We start from the raw sequence: 27,563 nt of genomic DNA, 5'->3' as shown, positions 1-27,563 counted from the left end.
TCAGTAGGATATTGCTTTTTATTTAAACTTTCACACGAATGTTCCTTAATACAGTTTTAAACTTGTCATCAAAATGTGATTTAATTACTAGGTTGAAGGCTAGTGCATTGAGAAATAGTTAACTGTTCTTAAGCAGCTATAAAAGGGAATGCTTCCATTTCTATGTATAGTATCATTTAAAAAAAAGAAAATAAATAAAAACATTTCAAATAGGATGGATTGTTTTTGTTTTTAATATGCCGTCAAAATCTTTTGTTAGTTTAAAATATTCGTAGAGTTTGAAAGGAAAAGGGAGACCTGACATATACATAAAAAAACATCAAATTATGCTTAGCAAGTATTATTAACCAAGTGTACAATCAAACAGGCATGAACAAACGCATTCTCACCACACACACATATGCATATTTATCTAGCTATTTGCAGAACATAGCTGTGAATTTTCTGTTGGTACAAAATGGACATTAGACAAAAATAAAAACAAATCTATATTTGCACTAATAATACGTCACCTCTCTCTCGCTCTCTCAAAAAGAAAAAGCCGATATATACACAAGAGAGGAGGCAGTTTGGCCTGACAATAAATCTTTACTACGGTAACTCTGGTGATAAATTACGGTCTTTCATAAAAAAATGATGATTCTGGTGTTTGAAATCGTAAGTATACAAAATGGTAAAACCAAGCTCTTCTAAAATAATTCCCATAATATTATCATAGTACCATTATCAAGCACTTCCAAATAAAACGTTTTTTTGTTGTTGTTGTTGTCTTACATATATCAGCTTTATATTGTATATCAAGATTAGCATCTAACATGTTGGCAAAAAATTATATATTGTTAAATAAAAAATAAAAAAAGCTAAGTTGTATGCAGAATGAAAATTATGCGTATTTTTCTTGACCACATATTTTTTTTTTTTTTTTTTTGCACTGTGATTAATTTTATGACGATTTCACCCCATTTATTTTTTAATTAACCCATTTTGGTTTGCTTTATTGAGAAAAAATAATGATACATTATTTCAATTAAATATTCATACATCATGGTAGTATTTGTTATCATATCTGCCAATAATTGATGGAAAATCGTGTTGAAATGTCATTACAAAAAAATAAAAAAATAAACGGTCCTAAAAGCAGAACTCACTTGCTTCATGCTAAATTTCTTGTTTGTTTACTGCGATTCAGAAGTGAAATGGACATAATGTGGTGAGACTCAACCTACAAGAAACACAAAAACAAGGCCAAAGAAAGTAAAGCAAAGTGTCCCCCTACATCAGCCACCTCCTATGCAAACAGGAATAGAATAATCCTTTGATTAAGTGATAAAACATAGGCACGACATTCAAATTCAACGTACACTGAACAATTAACTTTCAGTCCTACGGTCAAACAAGCAAAGCTAAATCTTCTCACGGTATACACATCCGTCTCCATTCCGGCAAAGACGTGTGATCGATAGCACACTTGGTCAAATACACGGTTAAATGATTTAAATGGCATGATGATTGCTTTCATCCGCCATTAGAAAGAGACACTGAAGCGTAGGAGTCTAGAGACAGAAACTAAGAACAGCTCTGTACACTGAATGTGGGGTGACTCGCCCGCACGTCTCTCAGTAGTGGGTGTGGGGGTGTGAAGTGAAAGAGGGTTGATAGGGAGACGGGTGGACGTTAGCTCAGAGTAGAAGCGCCTCCACTTCACTCTCCTTCAGCTTGGCATTGTCTCTGACCTCGTCGAAGGTGTACGACTTTACAACCTTCCCGTTTCGGAACACAGTGTGCAGCAAATCCTGCGAGAGAGACACAGAGACATCAGAAATGAGCATATTTGGCAAGAATGCTAACTAATGTGTCAAAGTGAAGCGAGGATAGCAGTGTTTCCCAATCCTAGAGCTGGAGAGCACTTTGGATGTTTTTCTTATTAGACACACTCAAAGAGCCCATTTTACGGAGTTCAATGACAAATGACCGTCTTAATTTAGCAGGATTAATTATTTTACCAACCCTTTAAGTTCAGATGGGCCCGTGAAAAAAATAATAGTCAAAATATGAATAACAGCGGTCTTGACCAACACAAAATAGGCATCGTTTTAAAGCTTTAAAGCTGTACTTTACAATGCATTATGCCCAAAACTGAACAAGTGCTTTGAAATATGCAGACAAATCAGAAGTGTTCCGTTTTGATAATTTGTTAAAAAATTTGCACTGTACATATTTTTGTAATTGGTAAAAACATCAAACAGATCAAATAGCCATGTGTCATATGTTGTTGGAAAGCTCTCAAATAGTAGAATAAAACCAGCCTATTTGTTTTACTCACAGACAAAAATATGGTGAGTAATAGCTAAGTATAGCCTATGTCTTTGACATACATGTTACATGTAAACAGGTGTTGCTTATAACTTCACAAATAATAAACAGAACATTAAATATCACCTACCAATACAAATTAAGAGGACTCTTTAAAACGAGTCCACACACACAAGGTTATCAGATGCATAGATCATTAACGTCATGGAATACTTAACCAATCGGATTGGGTTCAGATCTGTGCAAAAATCATCCATATATGGGCAGATAGAAATGTGATTGATGACTGTTACATATGGCCACCATGAAATGGCGCCAAGCACATGACACTCAATGATGACTCAAATGGCACAGAATGAAATGTGCACGCTATGCATACATTTACTCTTTATTTTGTTTGCATGTGTAATTAATTCTTATGTACATTTATGTTTTCATTTGTTTGAGAGGCTTTTGGACATACAATATGGGGATGTTTTTGGACATTGTTTTTGTAATGCTATAACTTTTGATTGCTTTTTTGTATCAAATCAGTTGACATGATTGGGAACAAAACAAAATGTCATTTTTTTCAGGGCCACCTTATTTACACCCAGAGATATATAATGTAAAATCAAAAAAAAAAAAAAAAAAAAGTAACATTTTCAGCTGTTTTTTTGGTCTGAGAGTCTCAGAATTTATAACGATCCATATAATTAAATGTGAAAAGTTCTCTTTACAATGATACTGAACACTTTTTTTTTTTTTTTTTTTTGTTATAAGCCTTGAATGTTGGGTATGCCACTGAAACAGAAAACCTTTAAAAACACCTTCAGAGCTTAAAGAGTTAATATAAAGTATTTAATAAATGTTTATATTACTATACTTTGTGTTATATTACCCCGGCATTAGAAAAATCTATTTTACTGAGAAAGTGACAGTATATTTTGCATCTTTCTCTCTTCTGAATAACGTAAAACAAATTTAAATCAAATGCCACTATAGACACTGAACACAAAGTAAAAGTGATACATTTTTAACCCAGTTGAAAGATCATACCTCTCCATACTCCTCCAAGTCACCCTTCCCCTCTTCCAGAGTGACAAATTCTCCGTTTGGTGTCTTGTGAAGAGAAAGCCGACCCTTCTTTGACCTTTTGTTGGGGTCTGCGACTGGATCTTTGAAGACATTTACCTGCAATAAAAACATAAAAGATTATTGAAAATGTTTCCATTGTCACTGTCAGTGTCAGATGTGACAGAGGGACAGTTAAAGCTGGAAGGAGGAAGAAAAGAGTAGTGATCTGAACTTACGCCCAGTCCGTTTGTGACCACGTAACTGCATTTGAAAGAGCAGTTGAGCAGATCTCGGGTCAGTTTCTGCAGCAAAGCTCCTCCTGAGCCAAACGAAATATTCTCAATACTCCATCTGTGCTCTTTCATGCCCTCCACAATCTGTATCGGCACAAATCAGTTGAGTACAGTGTAAATTAAACTCACCAACAACTCGTGTAACACACTGTGGCCACAAAAGTATTTGGACACTTACTGTCTGAATGTAATTGCAATAGATAACATACAGTATACCGGAGAAAGTGGCATTTCATAAAAATTCAAATAAAAGATAGCACTAGGGCTGGGGCTGTATGGATTTTTTCTAACCGCGGTTGAAAAGCAAGATATTCCCGCGGTATAGCGGTAAACCACATTAAATACATTACATTGGATCAGAGAAGTCCCCCCCCCGACAGACTTTGGCGTACACATCAGAAGTCGCTTTTGATAGACAGACTTTAAATATTGTCACCTACATCCGAAGAAAAAAAACGAGCACAATTTTAAATAGTCAAATTTTCATCAAGCAGTAATTTGGCATGAACTGTATAGATTTCCTTATTTAAGATTATTCTCAGACACATTCGCATTGAAGATGGGTCAGACATGATTTTGACCACTTTATTAAGTTTTGTTTTGTAGAAAGCCTTTCTTTAACTTAATTTCGTTTTGTATAAATTGTATCTTAATTTTAATCACTGTTTCATTAACTAATTGCCTGGAATTAATAAATAAGAAGCAAATATAGCAGACATATAATCAGCAGCAGGACGTGGAAGCGCCGATGCGATCTCTTGCGCGTGAGCTCTCTCATAAATGAACCGAAACTCGGCGGCTAGGCCTACTGCCTCACAGACATGAGAAATAAATAGAAATCTTTAAAATGCATTTTAAACAAAGTTCAAAACAAAATGATAAAATTTTAGGCTACAGTAGCCTAGTAGTCAGGTTTGCCGATGTGCGTTACTATTTATTTATTTATTTTTATCCCTGTGCGCCAATCGGAAACGGACTTCACTGCTGATATTCTGGGGATACAACATAGCCAATAGGCTATAGCCTACTAGGGACTTTAGCCTTTAAAATATCTTTGCTGCATTGGATCAGTCTCCTTTCTAGAACAGCCAAGAGCTTTCTAGCCTCGCGGCAGCAGCGCCTTGCATCGCTCAGACCTTAAAACAGTCAGCGCCGCGGATGCGGTTTTGAAAATTTATCAAAAAACGTTGGTGCGGACAGATGAGTTTTGTGATGCGGTTGCGGATTAAATAATAATAGCCCATCCGCGCATCTCTAATACAAATGGAATGTTATTATGTGTCATGGAACATTGCGCTCCCCAACTTCGCGATAGGTCGGATTTGCTCCATATTTTGATAAGTTTTGTTTAGAAAACCTTGAATCCATGTAGGCTAATATCATTAGACATAATCCATATCATTAGAATCAATGAATCCATGTCATTAGACACAACGAATCCATGTCATTAGACACAACGTGCACACATGTGCAGGCCAATGTTTTTTTTGTTTTTGTTTTTTTGCGGTGACGACGGTGACAAGCTCAGACCCGCGGTTGGAGTCACGTGACCGCGGTATTGCGGTAATGCGGTAACCGTCCCAGCCCTAGATAGCACAAGCACAAAAAAAGTGTTAGGTTTGAAATGATAAAACAATATATATATATATATACACTTTTTAGTTGTCATACGTTAGTGGAACAATTTCATAGTTAATGTGATGAACTGCATCTGTGATTATTCTGCTAGGACGCCTGTGTGTCATACATGCACTAAAGTTTTGCCTGGAATCTTAGTAGCACCAAACATCACAAGCAGCCTCAAGAATGGACACAGAGTGGCCATATCACACTTTTCCTTGAGCAGAATATCGCACTAGAGATCGCAAAGTTTATTCAAAGGGGACAGCGAGAGCTAGAAAGAGCGCAGTCCCATGCATGGTTGCTAGATTGCACTACAACAACAACAACAACTTACATTTATATAGTGCTTTTCTCAAACTCAAAGCGCTTTACATAGTATAGGGGGAATCTCCTCAACCACCACCAGTGTGCAGCATCCACCTGGATGATGCGACGGCAGCCATAGTGCGCCAGAACGCCCACCACACACCAGCTATTGGTGGAGAGGAGATGGTAGAGTGATGTAGCCAATTCAGGGATGGAGATTATTAGGAGGCCATGATAGATAGGGGCCAATGGGGGGAATTTGGCTAGGACACCGGGGTTAAACCCCTACTCTTTACGAGAAAGTGCCCTAGGGATTTTTAATGACCACAGAGAGTCAAGACCTCGGCGTAACGTCCCATCCAAAAGATGGTGCTTTTTACAGTATAGTGTCCCCATCACTATCCGGGGCATTAGGACCCACACAGACCATAGGATGAGCACCCCCTGCTGGCCTCCCTAATACCACTTCCAGCAGCAACCTTGGTTTTCCCCAGGAGGTCTCCCATCCAGGTACTGGCCAGGCTCAACCCTGCTTAGCTTTAGTGGGCAACCAGGCAATAGCCGCAGGGTGACAATAAGCATAACATTAGGTCGAATATTTCCAACTTGTTCAAGTACAAATGTCTATTTGAGGGGGGGATTGCATCTCTTATCTGGCAACCCTGATCATGTTAAACGCCTGTGGAGGCACGTTAGGTCCCAAAGCAAGATAACTGAAATATCCAATGAAAAAAATACACTTTTATGATACATGAGCCACGGGCCAGATTAAACCACGTGGAGGGCCGAATCCATCAATAAATTCCCATATCTGCTTTAAACCCTCTAAAGACTGGCCCCATTCACTTCCACTGAAAGTGCCTCCCTGTAACTTTTGCTTATTTTTTGAAAGAAAAGGAAGGACGAGTTGAAATAGTTTTTTATTTGTGGTAATCAACATTACGCCACAAATGCTGTCGATCGAAATCTCTGAATTTTCCTTTAAGTGTGCAAGTATTTTTGAGCCACTGTATACAGTACCAGTTGTGGTTCTGACATTAGCTGGACATACACACCTCCTGTAGAGTATTGATGTCCACACCGTCGCCCTGAATGACTCGGATGTAGGGTGGAAGCACCTTGTAGCCTTTGGAGTTCACAATCGGAGTAAATTTCTTTCCTAAAATCTCTAGGACCTTGAAAATGAAAATAGCGGTTGTGACTTTTGGAAAATACATCCACTAAATCAGTAAGAGTTTTTAAGAAATCATTAAAAAGTCATATTTGATGGGATGTCTACCTTTAGCACCGTGTCTAGAGGGTTTCCAGAATCTGGTCGGACCACAAGCGGGGCATCTGCGCTCCTTATCTCGATCAGACTCCTGAGGTCCTCCCCCCAGATCTTCTCACAAGCGTTGTAGATGTCGTAGCTGTCGCTGACGATGGACACAGGGACAGAGGGGAACTGTTTGATGATGTGCTCGAAAGCATCTTTCTCATGGTCCTTTCCCCAGGCAGTGATTGTGCTGAAGACAGACAGAAAGCAGTCACACTGAGAACAAAAGAGTGCTTCTGTAATGTGACATGTTTATGCATATGTCAGAATATTGACCAAACGTAGGGCAGGAGATGATTTCATCTATCAAGACTTGGTTGGACTGTGAAGGACTGCAGAACTTCAGAAGCGGAGCAAGTTATTACATTTTGATAAAGGATAATAAAAGACAAAAATGTTTCTCTTTACAATAAAATTGTGCAATGATGCATCACTCTCACAATAACTCCAAAAACATGTATTGAGGAAATAAACAAGGTCAGTTTTGACTTCATGTAGAGTTTTACCCAAGCAGTCAAGGTGACTACCACTAGGGTGCGCCAAAAGTACACAACATATTTCAAAGACCATTTACTTTGCCAGACAAATTTCAAAAGGCAGAACTGGCAAAGTCCTTCGTTTCACTTCTCTACATATTGTGTCTTTTGCACCAAATACAGCATGTAGAAAGACTGAGCTTTGGTAGTTATGTAACAACGGTTGCTGATAGCTCTTGCACCATTTACAAGAAATGGGAGGGGTGATGTGGAACTAACCAGGGCACCGAGCCACATCATCAACAGCCTACTGAGGAGTATACATACATCACTTACTAGTCAGTAGACAGGAAACCCTGCCATCTGCATTGTGATTATTAGTAGTATTTTAGAATATCTAAGATTGAGATACAAATTGACTGCTTTAGGTTGTTTTACCTGTGTTCAGCAGCTGGTATGGAGTAACCAGGAACTGGGTCTTTGGTGCCGAAGTACTTTTTAATGACACCGATACCCGCCACAGTGTCTGTTCCTTTGAAGTTTATCAAGTGTGCAGATGCACCGATACCAGCCGTCTGAAACCAAGACACAAGTATAAATACATACCTACAGCAAATGCTAAACTATTAAGAGCAAATGTGAACTGTATGTGATGCTCGGTATGTACAGTATGTGTTTAATTAGTTTGTTTAAAGAGTAACTAAGTCTGAACTAACCCAGCGAGATTCAATTAATCTGGGCTGTTTGACTGGTGTGGTTGTAACATCAGAGTTGTTAGGTTTAGGTAAGAGCAAGCACATTCTCTGAGAGCTTTTAGCACACAGTACTTCAAATTAAGTGCACATTAATGTTACCTCTTGAGAAGAAACTCCTCTGTAGCCAAAGTCATGGAGTTTATATTCCAATCTCTCCAGGCTTCCTGAAGTTTCCATGAGATATTTGGCTAGAATCTTTTTCTGTTCACGTGAGTTAGTCGCCACGGTGATGGGATACCAGATCTGAACCAAGATGGTCTGTTGAGGAGACAAACTACACTTTTAGAACTAACTTCAATATTCCTTTACAAAGCAATAGCTACAATTTCAAGGCACTGGCCAACGAGGGGGCCGTACACACAGCAAGAGTTCTTGAATGCCATCTAAACCTTTTTTCAAATTGTTGCTTCACCTACACATACATCTTTGGCCACTGCATCATAGATCATGCCTACTAAATGTTTACAGTAGTAACTTGTCTGCTACAGTGTCAAAGGAGGCTCATATCATGGCGTTATATAGATACAATGAATTGTACGACATCGAGAATTCCCCTGGGAATTGGAATCGTAAGGAATTTTACAATTTCGGTTCCATTAACGATTCTTAGACTCTTTGTCTCTCTCCACTGGCTGCCGGTTGATGCACGCATTAAATTCAAGGTTCTGATGCTGGCATAAAAAATAGTCACTGGGTCTGCTCCAGCATACCTAAAATAATTTATGCAGAGCTACACTCCTGCCAGAAGCCTGCGGTCGGATAAGGAACGTCGCTTTGTTGTACCAACACAAAGAGGCACCAAAACACTTTCCCGGACTCTCAGTTTCATCATACCACGTTGGTGGAATGACCTTCCCAACTCCATCAGTGAAGCTGACTCACTCTCGGTCTTCAAAAAACAGCTAAAAACACATATTTTTCCAAGAGCACATAACCAGTCACAAAAAAAAACAAATCTGTTTTGAATGCTATTCTGATGCTAGTAAAACTTTGTAGTATGACACTTTTCATACAAATGTCTCCTTAAGATGATCTACTTATGTTTTCCTCTTTTGTAAGTTGCTTTGGATAAAAGCGTCTGCCAAATAAATTAATGTAAATGTTCTAGTACTTTTGAGAAAGACATAATTGAAAATAAGAAATGCAATATTGGATTTACTGCCCTCACAAGCCTGTTAGCTGAGAAATCATCATTTCATATTTCATTTTAATAGAACCTTCTTGCAAATGGTGTTTACACAGACTTTTTAATCAGGGACGAAAAACGAAATGTTTTAATTTCAATTTGTTCTGAGCAAAAACTGTAAAACTGTCATTCCAGCTTTCTGCTGCCTCCTTTCCAATTGGTAACCGGTTAAAACTAAATTAAAGAACGGTTAATAACTTTCTTTTTAACATTCTTTGCTAAGGGTGGGTTATACCAGATCTTTAAAGAATAAAAAAGGGACCTGGTCTGTAAAAACAAGCTCAAAATAAGGGACTTGGCTCAGCCAAAATATTTTTCCCCATGTGGGGGAAATATCAGCATAGAAATCATAACAGGCAAAGTCTTTTCAATAAATGTTTTCTTAAAATGTATCCCCAAAAGTTTTAAAAATATTATCATGTTCAACTTAAAAGAGAAAAGCCTAAAATTTGGGGCAACAGGAATCCCAAAACATTACTGTAATAAACCAGTTTAGTTTCATGAAAAAAATATTGTAATGAAATTAACAGGTTACCAACATTTAAAAATAACGTTTTCACTCCGGAACAATTGAAAGGGACCTTGCACCTGTTTTCGGTTACGTTCTGCAAAAAAATCTGTCCATTTACGGTTTTCGTTCTTTAGAATGTTTTCAGTCTGTTTTTAAATCAAAGATATTTTATTCATTTTTATTTGGAAAAAAAAAAAGAACACAAATTACAACAAAACTCATGAGTATTTTTATAATTATAATATAGTATAGTTTTATAAAGTATAATATAATTTCTCCCCAATTTGGATTGCCCAATTCCCAATGCACTAAGTCCTCGTGGTGGCGTAGTGACTCACCACAATCCGGGTGGCTGAGGACGAATCTCAGTTGCCTCCGCGTCTGAGACCTTCAATCAGCACATCTTATCACGTGGCTTGTTGAGCGCGTTACCGTGGAAACATAATGCATGTGGAGGCTTCACGCTATGCTCTGAAGCATCCTTGCACGACTCACCACATGTCACAAGGAGGTTACCCCATGTGACTGTACCCTCCCTAGCAACAATTTGGTTGCTTAGGAGACCTGACTGGAGTCACTCAGCACGCTGAGCTACCCAGGCCGCCCATCATGTGTATTTTTAAATACACTCTGTCATAACAACCACTCAATAATTACTCTGCATTTTCGGTTCATTTCAAGTCGGACATGATGAAAGTAATGACTTGCAGTTCAGTAATTTGTTCGATAGGAAGCTTAGTATGTTTTGTGGTTGAGATTCATAAGATTAATTTGTTCACTTATCGGACTACACTGGTCGCACTGTATTCTGCACTGTAAAAGACTGCCATGTAAGAGTCAATTAAGAAATCGGGCACTGGTCGCTCTGTAAGTTTTACATTGCTGATTCAATAGCGGTGTTGCAGTGAAGCTGAGCAACAGCAGAAAAAGCTGTCAAGAGTATTTTAGCATGGTGTTGCGTCAGCATCGGTAGAAGAATGCATATTCGAGATGGGTTAACCCTGTTCCTGGAGGCCCCCTAACGCTACACATTTTGGATATCTCCCTAATCAAACACACCTGATTCAACTCATCAGCTCATTAGTGGAGACTCAAAGACCTGAGTTGGGTGTGTCAGAAAAGGAAGATATACAAAACGTTCAGTGTTGCGGGGCCTCCAGGAACAGGGTTGAAAACCGCTGATCTAACTGTATTTAAAGCCATTAACACGTCCTGTCTGTGCACACCCTAACGACCCAATGTACGCTTTCCATCGCCAGTATAAGAGTCTGTGGTCAAATTTGAATGTAGCAAATCACTTGGAGCTCGTCACATGTCTCCTGCCATGTGATACTGCGGCACATACATGCCTATAACGTTAGTGCTGGTGTAGGGAGCTGGAACCTTAATCCAAAAATAACCTATACAGCCACATCATGCTGCCTATGATCGGAATGGACACAGAGTGCTTGGGAATGTGATGGGCAGAAGTGTCAACACAGTGATTGTACAGTTGCCTTGCATTGGACTCCTAGAAGGTGCTGTTTAGACCGCTTTTGCTATAGACTATCCGGTCAAGTCAAAATAATCATACAGTGGCTAGCATCCTCATAACCTCACTTGAATCAACGTGTCTGCAGTGAAATTCTTGGCACATCTCCTACAGTTTTAGATATAAGAGTATATAAGATATACAAGTGCGAAAGACCACAGAGCAGAGTTTCTTGCACCATTTTACTTGTTACTTGAGTTGAAGTCTGAATTGAATGTGGTGAGATAAAAGATTGGCTACTGTGAAATAAGGCAATAAATAGACAACACATCTTTTACTGGCTGGCTGACCACAAATGCGGCAATACAGCTTGACTAGCGTAGTCAGATTCACAAATGAAAGAATATTATGAAGCAGTTCTTTTAATGAATCAGTCAGTGAGTTATATTTTAATATTATTTTTAAAAACGCTATCTTTTATGAATGACATGTAGTCATATAAACATACAGTTATTAGACGAGTCCGTTTATTTAGTAATTCATTTTGGGTTTCCTTATAATCGATCAGGTACACAAATCTGTGTGTTTACTCTAAAAGTCAGAGTCATGGATCAACAGAGCCCAAAATTTGACTTTGTGCTCAGATATGAATCCTTCAGTCTTAGATTATCGGGTCACATGCCTGTGAAGCCAAACTTTAATAACATCGTGCAAGCATGTGATTGTCACAAATAGGAGAATTTTTCCGACCTCACAGCACAAAAGAAGACAGCTAAGAGAAGCTTATGTCGGCAGCCTTCTTGAAGACAATAAATATTGTAATTATCAGTATAACGTGGCCTTGCTAGTCTGCAAACAATCTAGTCATTCATACGCATCAGTGCCTTCTCATGGTCATTATAAAGGAAGCCAAAGTTTGTTTCCAATCTCTTAAGTACTTCAGAAAACATAAGGGGGGCAGTTATGTGGTGTCTGCTTCCGTGACAAAGTACTCTGGAAGCAAGGGCATATGGTCATGCATGCACGCAAGAGAGGGACAAAAGGAAACCCTAATGATTGTTTGCTAGGTGACAGGTGTAGTGTATCACGATGACTGTTCTGTACAGGTGCGGCTGGATGTTGGGCCGTCAGCATGACTCAGCAGATTTCAAACTAAACCCCAATGATAAAGCAAATCCCCAAGAAACAAAAGTCGACAATGCTAGCGAGGATATTGTCAGACATCGAAAAGTCATGAGAGGTGAAATTGTTGACATGGAAATTTGATCAATGTTTAGCCCTTAAACGCATACCTGGGGCCTCGTGTAAAAAACTCTGTGTAGATTTCTTCCTAAAAGTGTGAGTGAGCACAAAAGTCAGATTTATAAAACCATATGTGCCAGAACCCGTGCATGGTTCCCTTAATAAATCCCAGCTAGTGGATGATTGTGCATAGATGCACGTGATTTGTTCCCCACCCTGTCTCCTACCCAAAATAAATATATATATGAAGTGTACAATGCCTGTTTTTACTATGCATATCCGCATCATTGTCTGATCATTGTCTGACTTTTTACAGCTTATATTTGAATGCCTTTTCAATTAGTTGCATAAAATGAATATAGTCTACTATTGCCTTGATAAAGACGACTTCTGATTCAAATGCTTGTCTACATATTTTTTTTATTCTAAATGTGGTGAATTAAATGAAAATCAAAGTCTGTTCAGTTCATTATTTCTCCAGCTGGAGTCGCCAATTCACACACACAGCAGTAAAAGAGTTTTACTTTTTATAAATCTCATTGTGAGAGTGAGAAGTGGCGCAAACATTTTTATATATTTTTATATAGTTTATACATTAATTTCACCTCCTGTACCTCATCCATTTTTTTTGAGTTGTGCCCACACCTCTTTATTATTTCTCAATCTATCTCTTATAATAGAGAAATTAAATGCCAAAATTATAACAACATTTGTACACACCGCCCGTCGCTACTACGGATTGGATGGTTTAGTTGAGGTCCTCGGATCGACCCAGCCAGGGCTCCTCACGGGCCTTGGCGGAGTGACGAGAAGACAATCAAACTTGACTATCAAGAGGAAGTAAAAGTCGTAACAAGGTTTCCGTAGGTGAACCTGCAGAAGGATCATAACTGAAGGCTCCGGACGGAACGAGCCAAAGAACGAGGCAGAAGCGGGGGTGGCGGCGTTCCCCACCAGCAGCGGTTCGTCCTCAAGGAACGAGGTCACCCGTACACATGACACAACGCGGGCGCCCGGTGTGGGCGAGGGGGTGAGCGACCTCCGGCGCGACCACGGCTGCGCCACCTCGTCCCCCCGCGCGCGTCCGGACGTTATCTTTTTTGAATGGTTTAAGTACTAAAAGTGTATAGGGTCATTAGAGACCTTAGTTATGTAATAGTGTCGTTTTTAATGATTATTTCATCTCTATACAAGTTTAATATCATAGAATAACTATTTCATTGTTTATTACAATACAAATTAGTACTGTATTCATAAAAATAAATACTATATCATGCTGATTTTCTCTGCAACATTGGTGAATTATCTGTATCCCATATGCATTTACACATACAATAATATACATGCTATTTGTTACTCAAGGTGGCACTGATGTTTCAGTGATTGACTTTACATACATTTAACATTGCTATTTGATGGAGAAAATACCTGGAAGTAAACTATAGCAAGTACAACACATGAACAGTGTGATATGATTATGATAATTTGGGTGTACCACTGAAATAATGCGAGTTGTGCATCTATGCAGACTCAATTAGTGCCTGAGAAAATACTTTTGTGTAGCTCAATATGTTTTCGACAGCCAGTTGTGTCTGTGTATGACCCTGTGAAATCCGTTGTATTTCTTTTCAAAATTCTGTATTATTTTCCCCCAAATTTGGTGTTTTCTGTTTTATTTTCTCTGAATTCCGGGTTTTATAGTTTCATTACATTTTTTCATAAAAAAAATCTAATTAATTAATAGAATTTTCATTAAATGAAAACAGAACTATTACTTTTGAACATACCATTGCATTATTTTAAATGAAGAGCATCTATACTGATCTTCACAACACAATCCGAAACCCAACATTTGTATTATGGTCAAATACATTGCTGTATTAATGTGATGAAACTCTTAAAGGGCAACTATTATAACCCTTTTCAAAAGATGTCATTTAAATCTTTGGTGTCCCAAATTTGTCTGAGAAGTTTCAGCTCAAAAAATCCTACAGATAATTTAATATACCATGTTGAAAATGACAATATTTGGGTGGGAATAAAAAAAAGAGCTGTTTTTGTGTGCGTGGCTTTAAATGCAAATGAGCTGGTGCTCCCTGCCCCACATCCAGAATAGGGCGGAGTTTTGACATCTCCGCTTCGGATAACTAGACATCATAAGCAATATGACTGGCAGTGAAAATAGTGGCGTAAAGCCCGATATGTTTGAGTCAGACACTGATGAGGGAGAGACTCTGTCAGGAGTAACAACTTTGAGAATGAACCAGGAAGTTTCCGAATGGTTATTTGATAAATGTATTTATTTGTTGCAGTGTTTTTTCAGCAGTTTTGCAATGATGGTTGAGCAACACACACACACAATACTATTACAACATTCGCTATGTGCTATAACAAAACAACAACAACACACACACAATCAAACATGTCCATCAGCAGTGTCCGTCAACAGTCGTGGGCGGGGCCTGTACAAAGTGATATCACTTTGTACAGAATCTGCGAACAGCTAGTTCTGAGACGGTGCTTATGATTAATTGGGATTTTAAAAAAAGGACTGGGTGGATTTTTACCATTATAGGGTGGTTGTGTACACACACTGCCAACACACAATTAACATACATACACCACGTAAAAGTGAATTTTGCATAATAGGTCCCCTTTAAGATATTGCTTAAATCTAATGTAATTATTATTGATCTTATTGAGGATTGAAGATTATTATCATCATTATTATTACTACTACAACTATATTAAATATTACATTGTACTAAACAGAAGTAAAATATTTCTGTCGCAATACCAGATGTTTTAGGCGGCTTCAATTCTCACCTCCGGAAAGCAGTTCGCTAAATGGGCCAATGTGCTTATTAAACTACAAAAGGCTATGATTAAAATTCTATAAATATACAGTATATAGTCTATATGTGCTGCGCTTCACATCGAATAAAGTGATCTGCTCTTTGTCATTAACACACACACTCTCACACAGAGCACATGATGTTAATGATGCGGCTAGTGTTTACGCAGTGGCTTCTCACATTCATTTTCTGTTGAAGCTTATACTGATTGTATAGGCCATTTGTTTATTTACATCTCAGCCTTTTGTGGTTTAATCATAACACTAGGACATACCACGATTTTAATTAGATTCACTGAGCATTTATACATGAATTACATTGCAAATTCCATGACATTCCGCATTTTATAGATAATTCCGTTTTTATCTACGTATTCGGCTGCTCCGTCCGTGTTTTCCGCAAAGTGGAAACCATAGGGCCCTAAGTGTGAAAGTTATGAAACCAGTTATATATTTGAGCTGATTCGCTGCATTTTATCTATGATATATGAAAAATAAAATGTCCAAATATATTTTATTTTATTATTTTCTAATTGTATTGAAAATATTTGGAAAATGTTACACTTTTTTGCTTTTTGTAGATCCATTTGTGATAGACATAAATGCCACATCTCTCAAGACCCGAACCTGAAAGTGTGTTTGGTGAAATTCCCATGCAATTAAGGGTTAGGAAAGATTTAGGGATTTTGACATATACATTAAGCGTTCTGGAGCACTGAGAAAAATATACGTACACGAAAAGGATATTTATATGTAATATTTGGCCTTTCCAAATACAACCAAATTCTTTGTATCCAGACATCCCATTCAAAATAATGTAAATTATTATTAGACTTTTATTACTACAAAGTAAACGATGAAATGATGGTTGTGACTCACCTCTACCCAATTAGTAAGCCAGTAGCATTCCGGATCTGTGCTTTCTACTGTGAAGAGCACATTCCCACGTGGGATTACGCTTCCCTCTGGCACAGCCTTGATCTCGATGGGCAGGTGACCGTTATATTTCTGCAGTGACATTACATAAGAGCCATGACGGAATATCCCTGTGGGACAAAACATTCATTGACTGAAATAGTCAGAGATGTAATCTTCTCCTTACCTCCAGAATGTAGTTCCAGCCCTTTTCATTAAACACATCATCCTGAAAGTGTTCCCGATATACCTCCTTTGCTTCCAGAATCTTCTCTGGATTGACAACCTGTCCTGTGAGTGCAAAAAGAGGTCAGAGAGGGGATAAATGTGAGAGTAGAGTAAAAGACACCACAAGGAACTGGCTGAACCTTAAGAGAATAAAAAGACAAATGGGGCGGAACCGTGCATGTGTAACTTTCCTACATCCTTGCATTATTAAATTAAGGGACTCTGCCATGCTCACAGTACAGCTTTGTCCCACAAGGACAGTGTCTGCTAGTCTACTAAAATGCTAAAAACCACCCTAAAGGCACAGCATAATAAAAACATTAATGCGTTACATTGAATTTATTAATTTGGCAGATGCTTTTATCCAATGCAAGACGAAAACAGATTCTTTAAATTCCCTTTTGGGTATGAAGTAAAAAAAGAAAAGAAAAGAAAATAGCATACCAAAGGCAGAAGTTATCTACAAAAAGTATGAATGAAGTCTGTCCTTAAAACTTCAGAATCTGCATACACGGGTCAATTTTGACCTGGTGGAATTCAAGCTTATAAATAATTCATGACAATGGTTTTCATCTAAAATTATAGTGCAAGTCATTAATATGTTCTTTAAAAGATTGATATTTGTTGGCATGCCAAGTGACAAATGTAAAACGTTTTTATTTTTTTATTTTTAGATATAATACGTTTTTAAAAAATCTACATTAACTACAGCAAAACCAGTTTGATACACATGAATACATATTTTCTTTTTATCAACATTTCTGGGAAATTGTATCTAAATATAACATCTAATGTGAGAATTATGAGTAATATTCATGAATTTCCTGTTAATCATATTTGGTAGACAAATGTATTCTTTTTCAACTAAACTTCATCAAAACAACTGCACAACTCGAGTATACAACATTAATACTTCTTTTCTATGTTTTAAAGCCAAATCTATTTTATTTCCTTGCATGAACTGCCGAATGTTAATGTGTGAGTTTGCTGTAAGCTGGTTCGGCATCAGATGCCACAGAGTACAAGTTCCTCTTTCAAGCACTATTTAGACTAATGTGTGCATGAACTTTTGCTCTCGTCACAGCCCCTTTAAACAATAGTACCTTTGATTTAGTTTATTTCTTATTTTTGATGGTGTTTGTTACACCTGTCATGTCTGTTTTGTGTGAATGTATGTGTATGCAGAAAAAAAAAAAAAAGTGTGTGAGATTTGGGAAAGAGGCTAAATGTAAGTGAAGTGTTTATACACTCACCTAAAGGATTATTAGGAACACCATACTAATACTGTGTTTGACCCCCTTTCACCTTCAGAACTGCCTTAATTCTACGTGGCATTGATTAAACAAGGTGCTGAAAGCATTCTTTAGAAATGTTGGCCCATATTGATAGGATAGCATCTTGCAGTTGATGGAGATTTGTGGGATGCACATCCAGGGCATGAAGCTCCCGTTCCACCACATCCCAAAGATGCTCTATTGGGTTGAGATCTGGTGACTGTGGGGGCCATTTTAGTACAGTGAACTCATTGTCATGTTCAAGAAACCAATTTGAAATGATTCCAGCTTTGTGACATGGTGCATTATCCTGCTGGAAGTAGCCATCAGAGGATGGGTACATGGTGGCCATAAAGGGATGGACATGGTCAGAAACAATGCTCAGGTAGGCCGTGGCATTTAAACGATGCCCAATTGGCACTAAGGGGCCTAAAGTGTGCCAAGAAAACATCCCCCACACTATTACACCACCACCACCAGCCTGCACAGTGGTAACAAGGCATGATGGATCCATGTTCTCATTCTGTTTACGCCAAATTCTGACTCTACCATCTGAATGTCTCAACAGAAATCGAGACTCATCAGACCAGGCAACATTTTTCCAGTCTTCAACTGTCCAATTTTGGTGAGCTCTTGCAAATTGTAGCCTCTTTTTCCTATTTGTAGTGGAGATGAGTGGTTCCCGGTGGGGTCTTCTGCTGTTGTAGCCCATCCGCCTCAAGGTTGTGCGTGTTGTGGCTTCACAAATGCTTTGCTGCATACCTCGGTTGTAACGAGTGGTTATTTCAGGCAAAGTTGCTCTTCTATCAGCTTGAATCAGTCAGCCCATTCTCCTCTGACCTCTAGCATCAACAAGGCATTTTCAGCCCACAGGACTGCCGCATACTGGATGTTTTTCCTTTTCACACCATTCTTTGTAAACCCTAGAAATGGCTGTGCGTGAAAATCCCAGTAACTGAGCAGATTGTGAAATACTTAGACCGGCCCGTCTGGCACCAACAACCATGCCACGCTCAAAATTGCTTAAATCACCTTTCTTTCCCATTCTGACATTCAGTTTGGAGTTCAGGAGATTGTCTTGACCAGGACCACACCCCTAAATGCATTGAAGCAACTGCCATGTGATTGGTTGATTAGATAATTGCATTAATGAGAAATTGAACAGGTGTTACTAATAATCCTTTAGGTGAGTGTAAGTACAAATCTAAATTCATAGATGGACAAAAAAAAATCTACAATTGATACCTGGGTCAAAATTGACGAAAGATGTAACAATTTTAAATGGTTATATCTCTTAAACAATTGTAGGGCTACAAAAACAAATAGATACAATTGATAATTACCAATAATGAAAATCATCAACAAAGAATTTCATTATCGATTAGTTGGATATTTGTGGAGAGCACAGAGAAGCTCCATCAGTGACGTCACTTTACAGCCCAGTGAAAAATGTGTTGCATGATGAGACTCGTTTTCAAAACGAAGGAGACAAGCTGAAGCGGAAAAAACATGACCTTAGATGCCCATCACATGAGAACAAGATAATAATAATAATAAACAAAGTTCATAGAGGAGTGGTTGCTGCATCAGGTGCGTTAAAAGATAGCTTGTGCTGTTTCATGTGCTTAAGACATGTTTCTATCAATGCATAACTTACATTTTACTGCTATTTTCCATGTTTAGTAATGCATAAATGTTATGAATTCAAAATAAGGCTCATATTTCCATTTCACAAAACCATTTGTATTTACCACAAACGAGTCGCCGTTAAACTTTACCGAGCATGTGAGCACGCGCATCTGCGTCAATCAAACCAATTGCAATGGAGAAAGGGAGCGCAATTATTTTTATTACATGCCTGCATCACACCGTGATTTCAGTTTCAATGTAATCAATTATGCAGCTTTCATGGACGTCTCAATGTCTCAGAGGTCCAAGTTTGGCAGCTTTTAAAGTGTTTTAGATGTTTTATTTCTCATCGTGTAAGCGCATGCAACACAATGAGCTTCGGATGTCTAGACAAAAAGTCTAGACTTTTCCGCTGAAGAATGAATGTGATGATTGTACTATATAAACTGTATGCTGAACATAATGTATAATAACGCTAAGGGTGATAGTTCTGATAATGCCACACGTAATGTCTGATTTCACCTGATAATGCCACACGTAATGTCTGATTTCACCAGTAAATTTATACTATTTACTGGATAAGCATACACTACCATTAAAAGTGTTTTTTCAAAAAAATTATTGTTTAGAAACATGTAATGAGTGACTATACTTTTTTAAAACAATATACATTTTAAATACTTAAAATGCATGTAAACAGTAACATATTTATGTCTTCTTCAGCTTGGCAGAATCATTAATATTTTTATTCTGGTGTAATTTTGCACTCTACTGGGCAGACTTTTTTGTCCCACTCCATCCCTGATGGATCATTTTACTTTTTAAAGCATAGCACATTTGTTAAGGAAAGTAACTGTTTTGCATGTGTCCTGAAAGTTATAATAATATTAATAATAATAATAAATTCAAACGTAACTTTTCATGATTCACGCTTTGTTCAAATCGTGTAGAAGAATTCAGTGCTGTAAATTGAACTAAATAAGATTTTTTATTTAATATTAAAACAAAATAACGGAAATTAAAATAGCTTTTTTTAATCAGATTAATCGAAAAAAAAAAGAAAAAAAAATATAGAAGATTAATCGATTATCAAAATAATCGTTACCTGAAGCGCTAAACAATTTAGTTGTGTGCATGTTGATAGTCTTGACAAATCCCAAAGGTTTGTTTCTATAGTAAAAACTTTAAACATTTTATTTATAAAATTATTTAAAAATTATTATCTACCCTTCCCGGGTCCAAAATGACCCGAACGCAATAGGAGGGTTTTAAAACTAGGCTACTTATTAGCTTAACAATGATGCCCATGGTTGAATCCAGACTAAAGTCTGTATAAGGCAGCTGTGTTTGTATTGCCAAGGTGAAAAGAGCAGATGTTCCATTGTCTTGTTTCATCCCATGCCTCAACACAATTTCTGAAGCCTTCACCCTGACACACCGTGAAATCCTTTACAATGTAAATTCCTTAATAAATGTGGCATATAGGAGCACCATACATAACAACTTTAAACCCGGCTGCACAGATTTCACCTAAGTGCCCCTTCATGCTGGCGTTTATTAAGTTATACCTTTAAGATCAAGATACTTTAACACATTTCTAAGAACTTTACTCATGTTGCGTTCACATACAATGCGAAGCGAGCGTTTCGCGCTGCGCAATTACATACAAAGTCAATGCAAAGACGTGAATAGATGCAAATTCATGCAGGGCGGTGTGAATGAAGAGAATGTACGACTCCATGTGAAATCGTATAATTCGCGTGAGTTCAAATTTTTCAACTCAAGCGGAAAATTTGCATGACGCGTTGTCGCGAAAGCCTATCAGCATTGAGATTGTCCGGATATCACTGACGTACTGATGTAGTAGCAGAAGAAATCTGGAAAAATGGATGAAAAAATTGTTGTAGCGGTGTCTGGGCACCTGGAATTTTATGGCACAACGTCATCCTTGTACAGAAACCAGACGAAAAAAAAACATCGCTTGGAAGAGGAGTGATTGAAGAAGTTGGACTACCTGGTAAGATCTGAAAATATGTGCGTCTACTTGATTCCAGCTATTGGTTGTACTTTACTATGAACCAAGTCATAGAAGCCCCTCCTACTGTCCTTTTCCAGAAAAGAAGGGGGAATACTCGCGGGTTTCTTTGCATTGTATGTGAACGCACCATCAGGCTGCTTACGAGCAGAATGATGCAAAGTCTGATAAAGTTTGGAGTGGAGTATGACATCTTAAATCGATGGTGACAACTACGTTGTCTAACATACCTTTTAAGTATTTGTGGAGAACGTACTGAAGCCCGTAGAAGACCGTTTTATCGTATTTGACTTTTCTGAGCTTGGTAGGGTCTGTCTTCGTCTCGCGACATTCAAAGTAAGAGTACACCTTGGTAGTGTTGGGTGGGTACTGTTTGTAATGTGTGACCTGCAAGAGACAAAAGCATACATTTAAATTATGACAATTTTTTATACTACATTACAACATCAACAAGGCAGCATTATTCAGCACAACACTGGATAATCATACTTTCAATATTTCAACAATCATATTTACTTGCATTGAAGGAGTGACTATAGCCATATCTCTGGGGTTGCCTCTTTTCACTTGTACCATTAAGCATTCACCTAGCAACCATCCAGAACACCTTAGCAACCACCTAACAATGCCCTGGCTACCACACAAATCTAGTGCCCAAAACTACAGCTAATATAACTACATTCCATGTGGAGAATGGGATCATAGTTACACTAGTTATCAAACAGCATACATACCTAGCTTCCTTCTGATATTTTGTGCATGCTGACCTTTCCCTGACAGTTTTTTGGCTTGTCTCCTGCAGTACAATCCAGCTTGGGAAAGGTCACAACCCTCATAGTTATATCTGACAGCTACTATGGTCATTTACTGCACTCTGAGACCGACCCTCTCCGGCTCTCCCAAAGGGCAAAAGTCCATATGGAGCAGAAGTAGCGTTCCTCTTGGGTCGTCTGCACGCCTTCTCCCTTCTGGAACAATCCCCTGTCCATGTGAACAGCTGCAGTAGGTCCAGGCATGTGCAGGCGAAAGAGGCAACAACTTGCAATGTGCACGGCGGACACACTTATGCCACAGAGTAGGTGCAGCATATGGTCTCACAACATGGAACATAAACCCAGCTTGTGTAAGCAGCAAATTAAAGATGTGGCAAACTGAAGTGAAAGTAAAGCAATGATTCGGTTTAGTTAAACTGTGCAGGTGCTTTTGACCTGACATGGGCATTCCCAAGGCAAAGAAGGACATAAAGACCAATTAGTCAATAATGGCCAAGAATCTCCAGGGCAACAAATGCACTGTGTGATGTTGACTTTTGGGGTTGAATGCAGAAAGATGGACAGTTAATAGTTAACGGTTAACACAAGCTCAATCAATGCCCGTTACCATGCTAAATCTAATATGCATTTTTACTCATTTTATTTTATCAGTAGCTTTTCCATTATTTTGGTCAGATTATATATTTGTAAAAATGTACAAATTCCATATATTCTAACTGTAAATATGCTATGATGGGCCATGAATCAAACCAACAAGCTCCAAGGTGAATAACATCACAAACTTTGTTTTTGAGGCAAAAAAGTATTTAGACATAAAGACTTAGGGTACAAGGCTGTGTACTTTTTCACGAAGCATTGCGAATGATGTCATTGAACATAAAATTATGGAAATATATAAAACTATTGATTTTAGTTAGTTGATTATAAGTATAGAAACAATATATTTTAAGTTTATTGCTAAATAAAAAGTAGTTTACGGGTGAAGGGAGACCAACTTGATTACATCATGTACAGTACATAACAGGACCGCGCGGTCCCTCCGAGGCACGTTTTGTGGGCTTGGTTGGCCGCGGTCCTCTGATTGGTGGATCTTTCTCTGCTGTACCATGGGTAATGTAGTTGTTTACCAAGAATTCCGCTTTCAAACACGATTTTTAAACAATGAAGTTAAAATAACGCAGACGGATGGCTTCAACGAAAGCATATACCATCGATGAAGAACCTCAGAGCTCACGGTAGGTCTGTCTTTAAAGATTTAGGAGTTATTGTTGAAAATAAATTCATCTATTGGATAAATAAATGTGATTTTTACTACCGGAACCAAACCGTTGTGCTCTACAGGGATGTGCCAGAGTGGTCGATAAATCGACTAGTTGTCCGTCAACTGACTAGATGGACTTTGTTTCTTCTGCTGAACACAAACAAAGAGTTTTAGAAGAATAATTCAGATTTGTAGATCCATACAAAGCAACCGAATTATGGGAAGAACTTTGAAGGTCTTTGAAAAGCAACATAAAATAATCCATTTGATTCCAGTGGTTAAATCTACATCTTCAGAAGTGATATGATAGGTGTGGGTGAGCAAAGTATGTACTTTTTTTACTCGCAGTCTCCACTTTCACTTTCACATTCTTCTTCTTTAGTTTTTGGTGATTTGCATTGTTCGTGGATATCGCCACCTACTGATTGGTGCTGGACAAGGGTGAAGAATTTGAGTAAAAAAAATACTAAAATACTGACCTGTTCTCACCAACATCTATCAAATAGCTTCTTAAGACATGGATTTAACCACTGGAGATGTATGGATTACTTTTACGTGGCCTTTATGTGATTTTGGAGCTTCAAAGGTCTGGTTACCATTCACTTCAGAGGACCTACAGAGGTGAAATATACTTCAAAAAATCTTTGTTTGTGTTCAGAAGAAGAACAAAGTCATACATATCTGGGATGGCATGAGGGTGAGTAAATGATGAGAGAATTATTCATTTTTGGGTGAACTATCCCTTTAAAGTTGTTATATCTGTTTATCTGAGTCAAAATCTTAAACAAAGTCTTTGAGATTAAACATAAAACGTTAAACTTAAAATAAAGAGTAGCGTCACAAGGTCAGAAGAGCTCACAGTCTGACAATTAACCAACAAACTGCCTTCTTAGTTATAATGCAATGAAATGAAAGAGAAAATCAGAAATGTGTACTAATAAGATGCAGACAGCAAACTATTGTGTAGATAGACACAATAAATTGTAATGGACTTCTCTAAGCATGATCTCTGACCATTAAATAACCTCTGCAGTATTCTGAAAGGTTAAATTAACATGTCACCAGCCTTAATGCAAACCACGAGAGTCCTATTACATCTATGGTGGGAGGTTGAAGGACAAAGGCATCTACTCGCATCCTCTAGCAACATTATCAAAAGAAAACACTGATTAAACAAGGATAAGGCCATATCTACAAAACAACAGACCCAACGTTACTTTGAATCCAAGGGCAAAGAGTGCTGGGGAACAGAGCCAAGGTGAAAGTGAGTGAGGCAAATGATATCGGCAGGCTGCATGGCCATTCTGAAATGAACTACGCCACCACCACTCCAGAAAAATATCCTTATGAATGCATTTCAGAGTCAATAGAAACACACGGGTGATATTTTTCTTTCAATCAACTGAATAACAAAAACTATAGTTGCCTAACAGGTTCAAAGGTCTCATCAAGTCCATCAAATTAGAACAGGGTTTCTCAACCACTGGGTTGCGGCCCAAAAGTGGGTTGTGGATCATCGTCTGCTGGGTTGCAAGATATTTTCTATCATGAGTACATATAAGAAGGATAGAACTGTACATTTGCAATGTTTGGGGCAAGCATTAGTACCGTAGGAGTACCATCGCATGAAAACATTAAATTCTCACATGTGAGACACGTTAAATAAATCACATGATTTGTCCAGTATTTAAGCTTGTCTGGAGTCACTGTGAAATCCTTCAAGATATTCATTGGAAATTGTGCCTACGGTGGGTAAGGGACCATCTCAAAAATCCTGCTAACATGTGCTAAAATTGTGGAGGGTGTGGTAAGGGACCGTCTCAAATCTTCCGTCAGCAGGACCAAAGCTCCAAATATTGGACTATAGATAATAGGCAGCTATATTATAAGCATATAAACATAACTAGATTAATGAAATACCTATTAATTTATTCCGTCAAATATCATGGATCACTGGCATTAAAAAAATTGGGTTGCATTGGGCCAAAGGTTGAGAAACCCAGTGTTAGAATATCTTTGGTGGGCTATATTTCAAATAACAAAATATTGATTAAGTGGTACTCCAAAACAATAGTTCTACTAGCAAGAAAATGTGATTATTATGTTATATTACCTCAATTATCTGTAAATTTACATTTTACATTTATGCATTTGGCAGACACTTATCCAAAGAGACTTACAGAGCCCTTATTACAGGGACAATCCCCCCCCGGATCAACCTGGAGTTAAGTGCCTTGCTCAAGGACACAATGCTGGTGGCTGTGGGGATCAAACCGACAACCTTCTGCTTAACAGTTTAGTGCTTTAACCCACTACGCCACCACCACTCTTAATAACTTTTTAAAGATTAAAAGTCGTACAAGATTTCATCATCTCATTCCCTTTTTAGATGTAATGCAGGGAATTCCCATTGCAAGTCATTTGGTTCAACCCGGACAGGATGATTCATTTTTATTCTATTTATTTATCTAATTTATTTAATGGACTAAGCTGCTTTTCTCTTCATGAAGGTTAATTTCTTAAATTAAGAAACTATACCTACAGTACATGGGTTACAGTTTTCACACTATACATTTCATATTTTGTGGTCTAAACATAAAAATATATGCTAATATACACTATATCATGTATACATTATAATATATTTGTTCTAATGTAACAGATATTGTTTTACAGTGAGGCACTTATAATTAGAGGTAGACTGATATATCAGTTTTACCGATTAATTGGTGCAAATAGTTGCTTTTTCTGAACTATCGGTTATCTGCAACAATCTATACCAATGAGAGCTTTTTCGTCATTTCAAAATAAGAGTCCACCGTGTGTTTCAGTTTTGTTTATAATTAAAAGTCCCACGCTATGCACCAAAATGTAAAAAATGTCTGGTTATTATTGGGATTTTGGTTGAACAAAATAAACTGCATCTGGGATTGTATTCATTTTGGACCTTTTGCCTTTATTCGATATAGTAAATACAAAATAATAAATAATTTTGACATTCTATGAATCGATTTGAAAAACTATTGACTGATTAATCAGTTATCGGCCTTTCCCACCACCTTAGTTATCGGCAAAATCCACTACTCGACCTCTACTTATAATGGAAGTGAATGGGGGCCAGTAAATAAACGTTAGAAAAATCACTGTCCCGAATTTATAACCACAAAATGTAAATGAGATTAAATCACGTACCTTTTTTGTATAAAGTTATATCCAATTTTACAACTATAAACCCTGTAATCCCAGTAAACTACTATTCAAACAGCTTTACAACTGAAATAACAGATGAGTTTTAACAGAAGAATTAATGTAAGTGCATTTATAAAATTATAAGCTTAAAATTTCTGCCTTTAAACCCCTCCAAAAATTGGCCCCATTCACTTCCATTGTAAGTGCATCACTGTAACCTCTGTTTCTATATTTTTTTTTGTTGTAATCAGCCTAATGCAGTCAAACCAGTGACACTACAGAGTGGAGGTTTGTTGCACAATTATCAGTCTGATTCTGGCTCTGCCATTGTTTACACGAGAAATGAAATCTATTTCCTGAGAGCAATTCCTTTCAGTTTTGCTTTAGAAATAATGCGAGAAATCACCCCTCCTCCTCCTTCTAATGACCTGCGCCTATCGCCCTCAGTTTTAATTCAAACGCTGATGGGTTTATAAACAGATATTTCTGAAATAAACAGACATTTTACCCTCATATATTACAATTATGATGTACCTACGGTCTCTCCTCATATACATGTGGCCTAGCGACCTGACTGACACTGACTCGACCGGTAACGGCCTGAAGGATGAAACCACCTTCAATTCTCTTTCACTTTCCCTCATTTTCCGCTCAGTCACGGGTTCGTCAGTCAATAAGACAACGCAACCGGCTCGGTTTGGGACCGTGGGTATTTGCTCACCTTGTAGGAGTCGGTGGCTAACAAGATGTTAAAATCCGCGGTGCCTCTGTGCTGCTCCATCTTCCCCTTGTCGCGCTACTGCCTGTCAGTTCTGTTGTTCCTTCTCTGCCGCGGGGACTCGCAATCAACCCCCGTCG

The 27,563-nt window shown here is 38.0% G+C and overlaps 1 protein-coding gene across 1 annotated transcript; it reads right to left on the bottom strand.

Annotated features, from left to right (window-relative positions):
* Window positions 1-27,563, bottom strand: LOC127637531 (nicotinamide phosphoribosyltransferase-like). The gene is made up of 11 exons (XM_052118627.1): window positions 27,427-27,563; window positions 21,713-21,869; window positions 16,504-16,607; window positions 16,281-16,409; window positions 8,237-8,395; window positions 7,821-7,957; window positions 6,871-7,096; window positions 6,647-6,766; window positions 3,606-3,746; window positions 3,352-3,486; window positions 1-1,793 (listed from the first exon to the last, which is right to left on the bottom strand). Exons 1-11 carry the CDS (start codon window positions 27,484-27,486, stop codon window positions 1,680-1,682), a joined length of 1,482 nt encoding a protein of 493 aa, XP_051974587.1. The 5' UTR covers window positions 27,487-27,563; the 3' UTR covers window positions 1-1,679.

This window comes from Xyrauchen texanus, chromosome 45 (assembly GCF_025860055.1).
Source record: "Xyrauchen texanus isolate HMW12.3.18 chromosome 45, RBS_HiC_50CHRs, whole genome shotgun sequence".
Classification (NCBI taxonomy): domain Eukaryota; kingdom Metazoa; phylum Chordata; class Actinopteri; order Cypriniformes; family Catostomidae; genus Xyrauchen; species Xyrauchen texanus.
The sequence above is the reverse complement of the archived record's forward strand: the minus strand, read 5'-3'. Positions and strand labels throughout refer to the sequence as shown.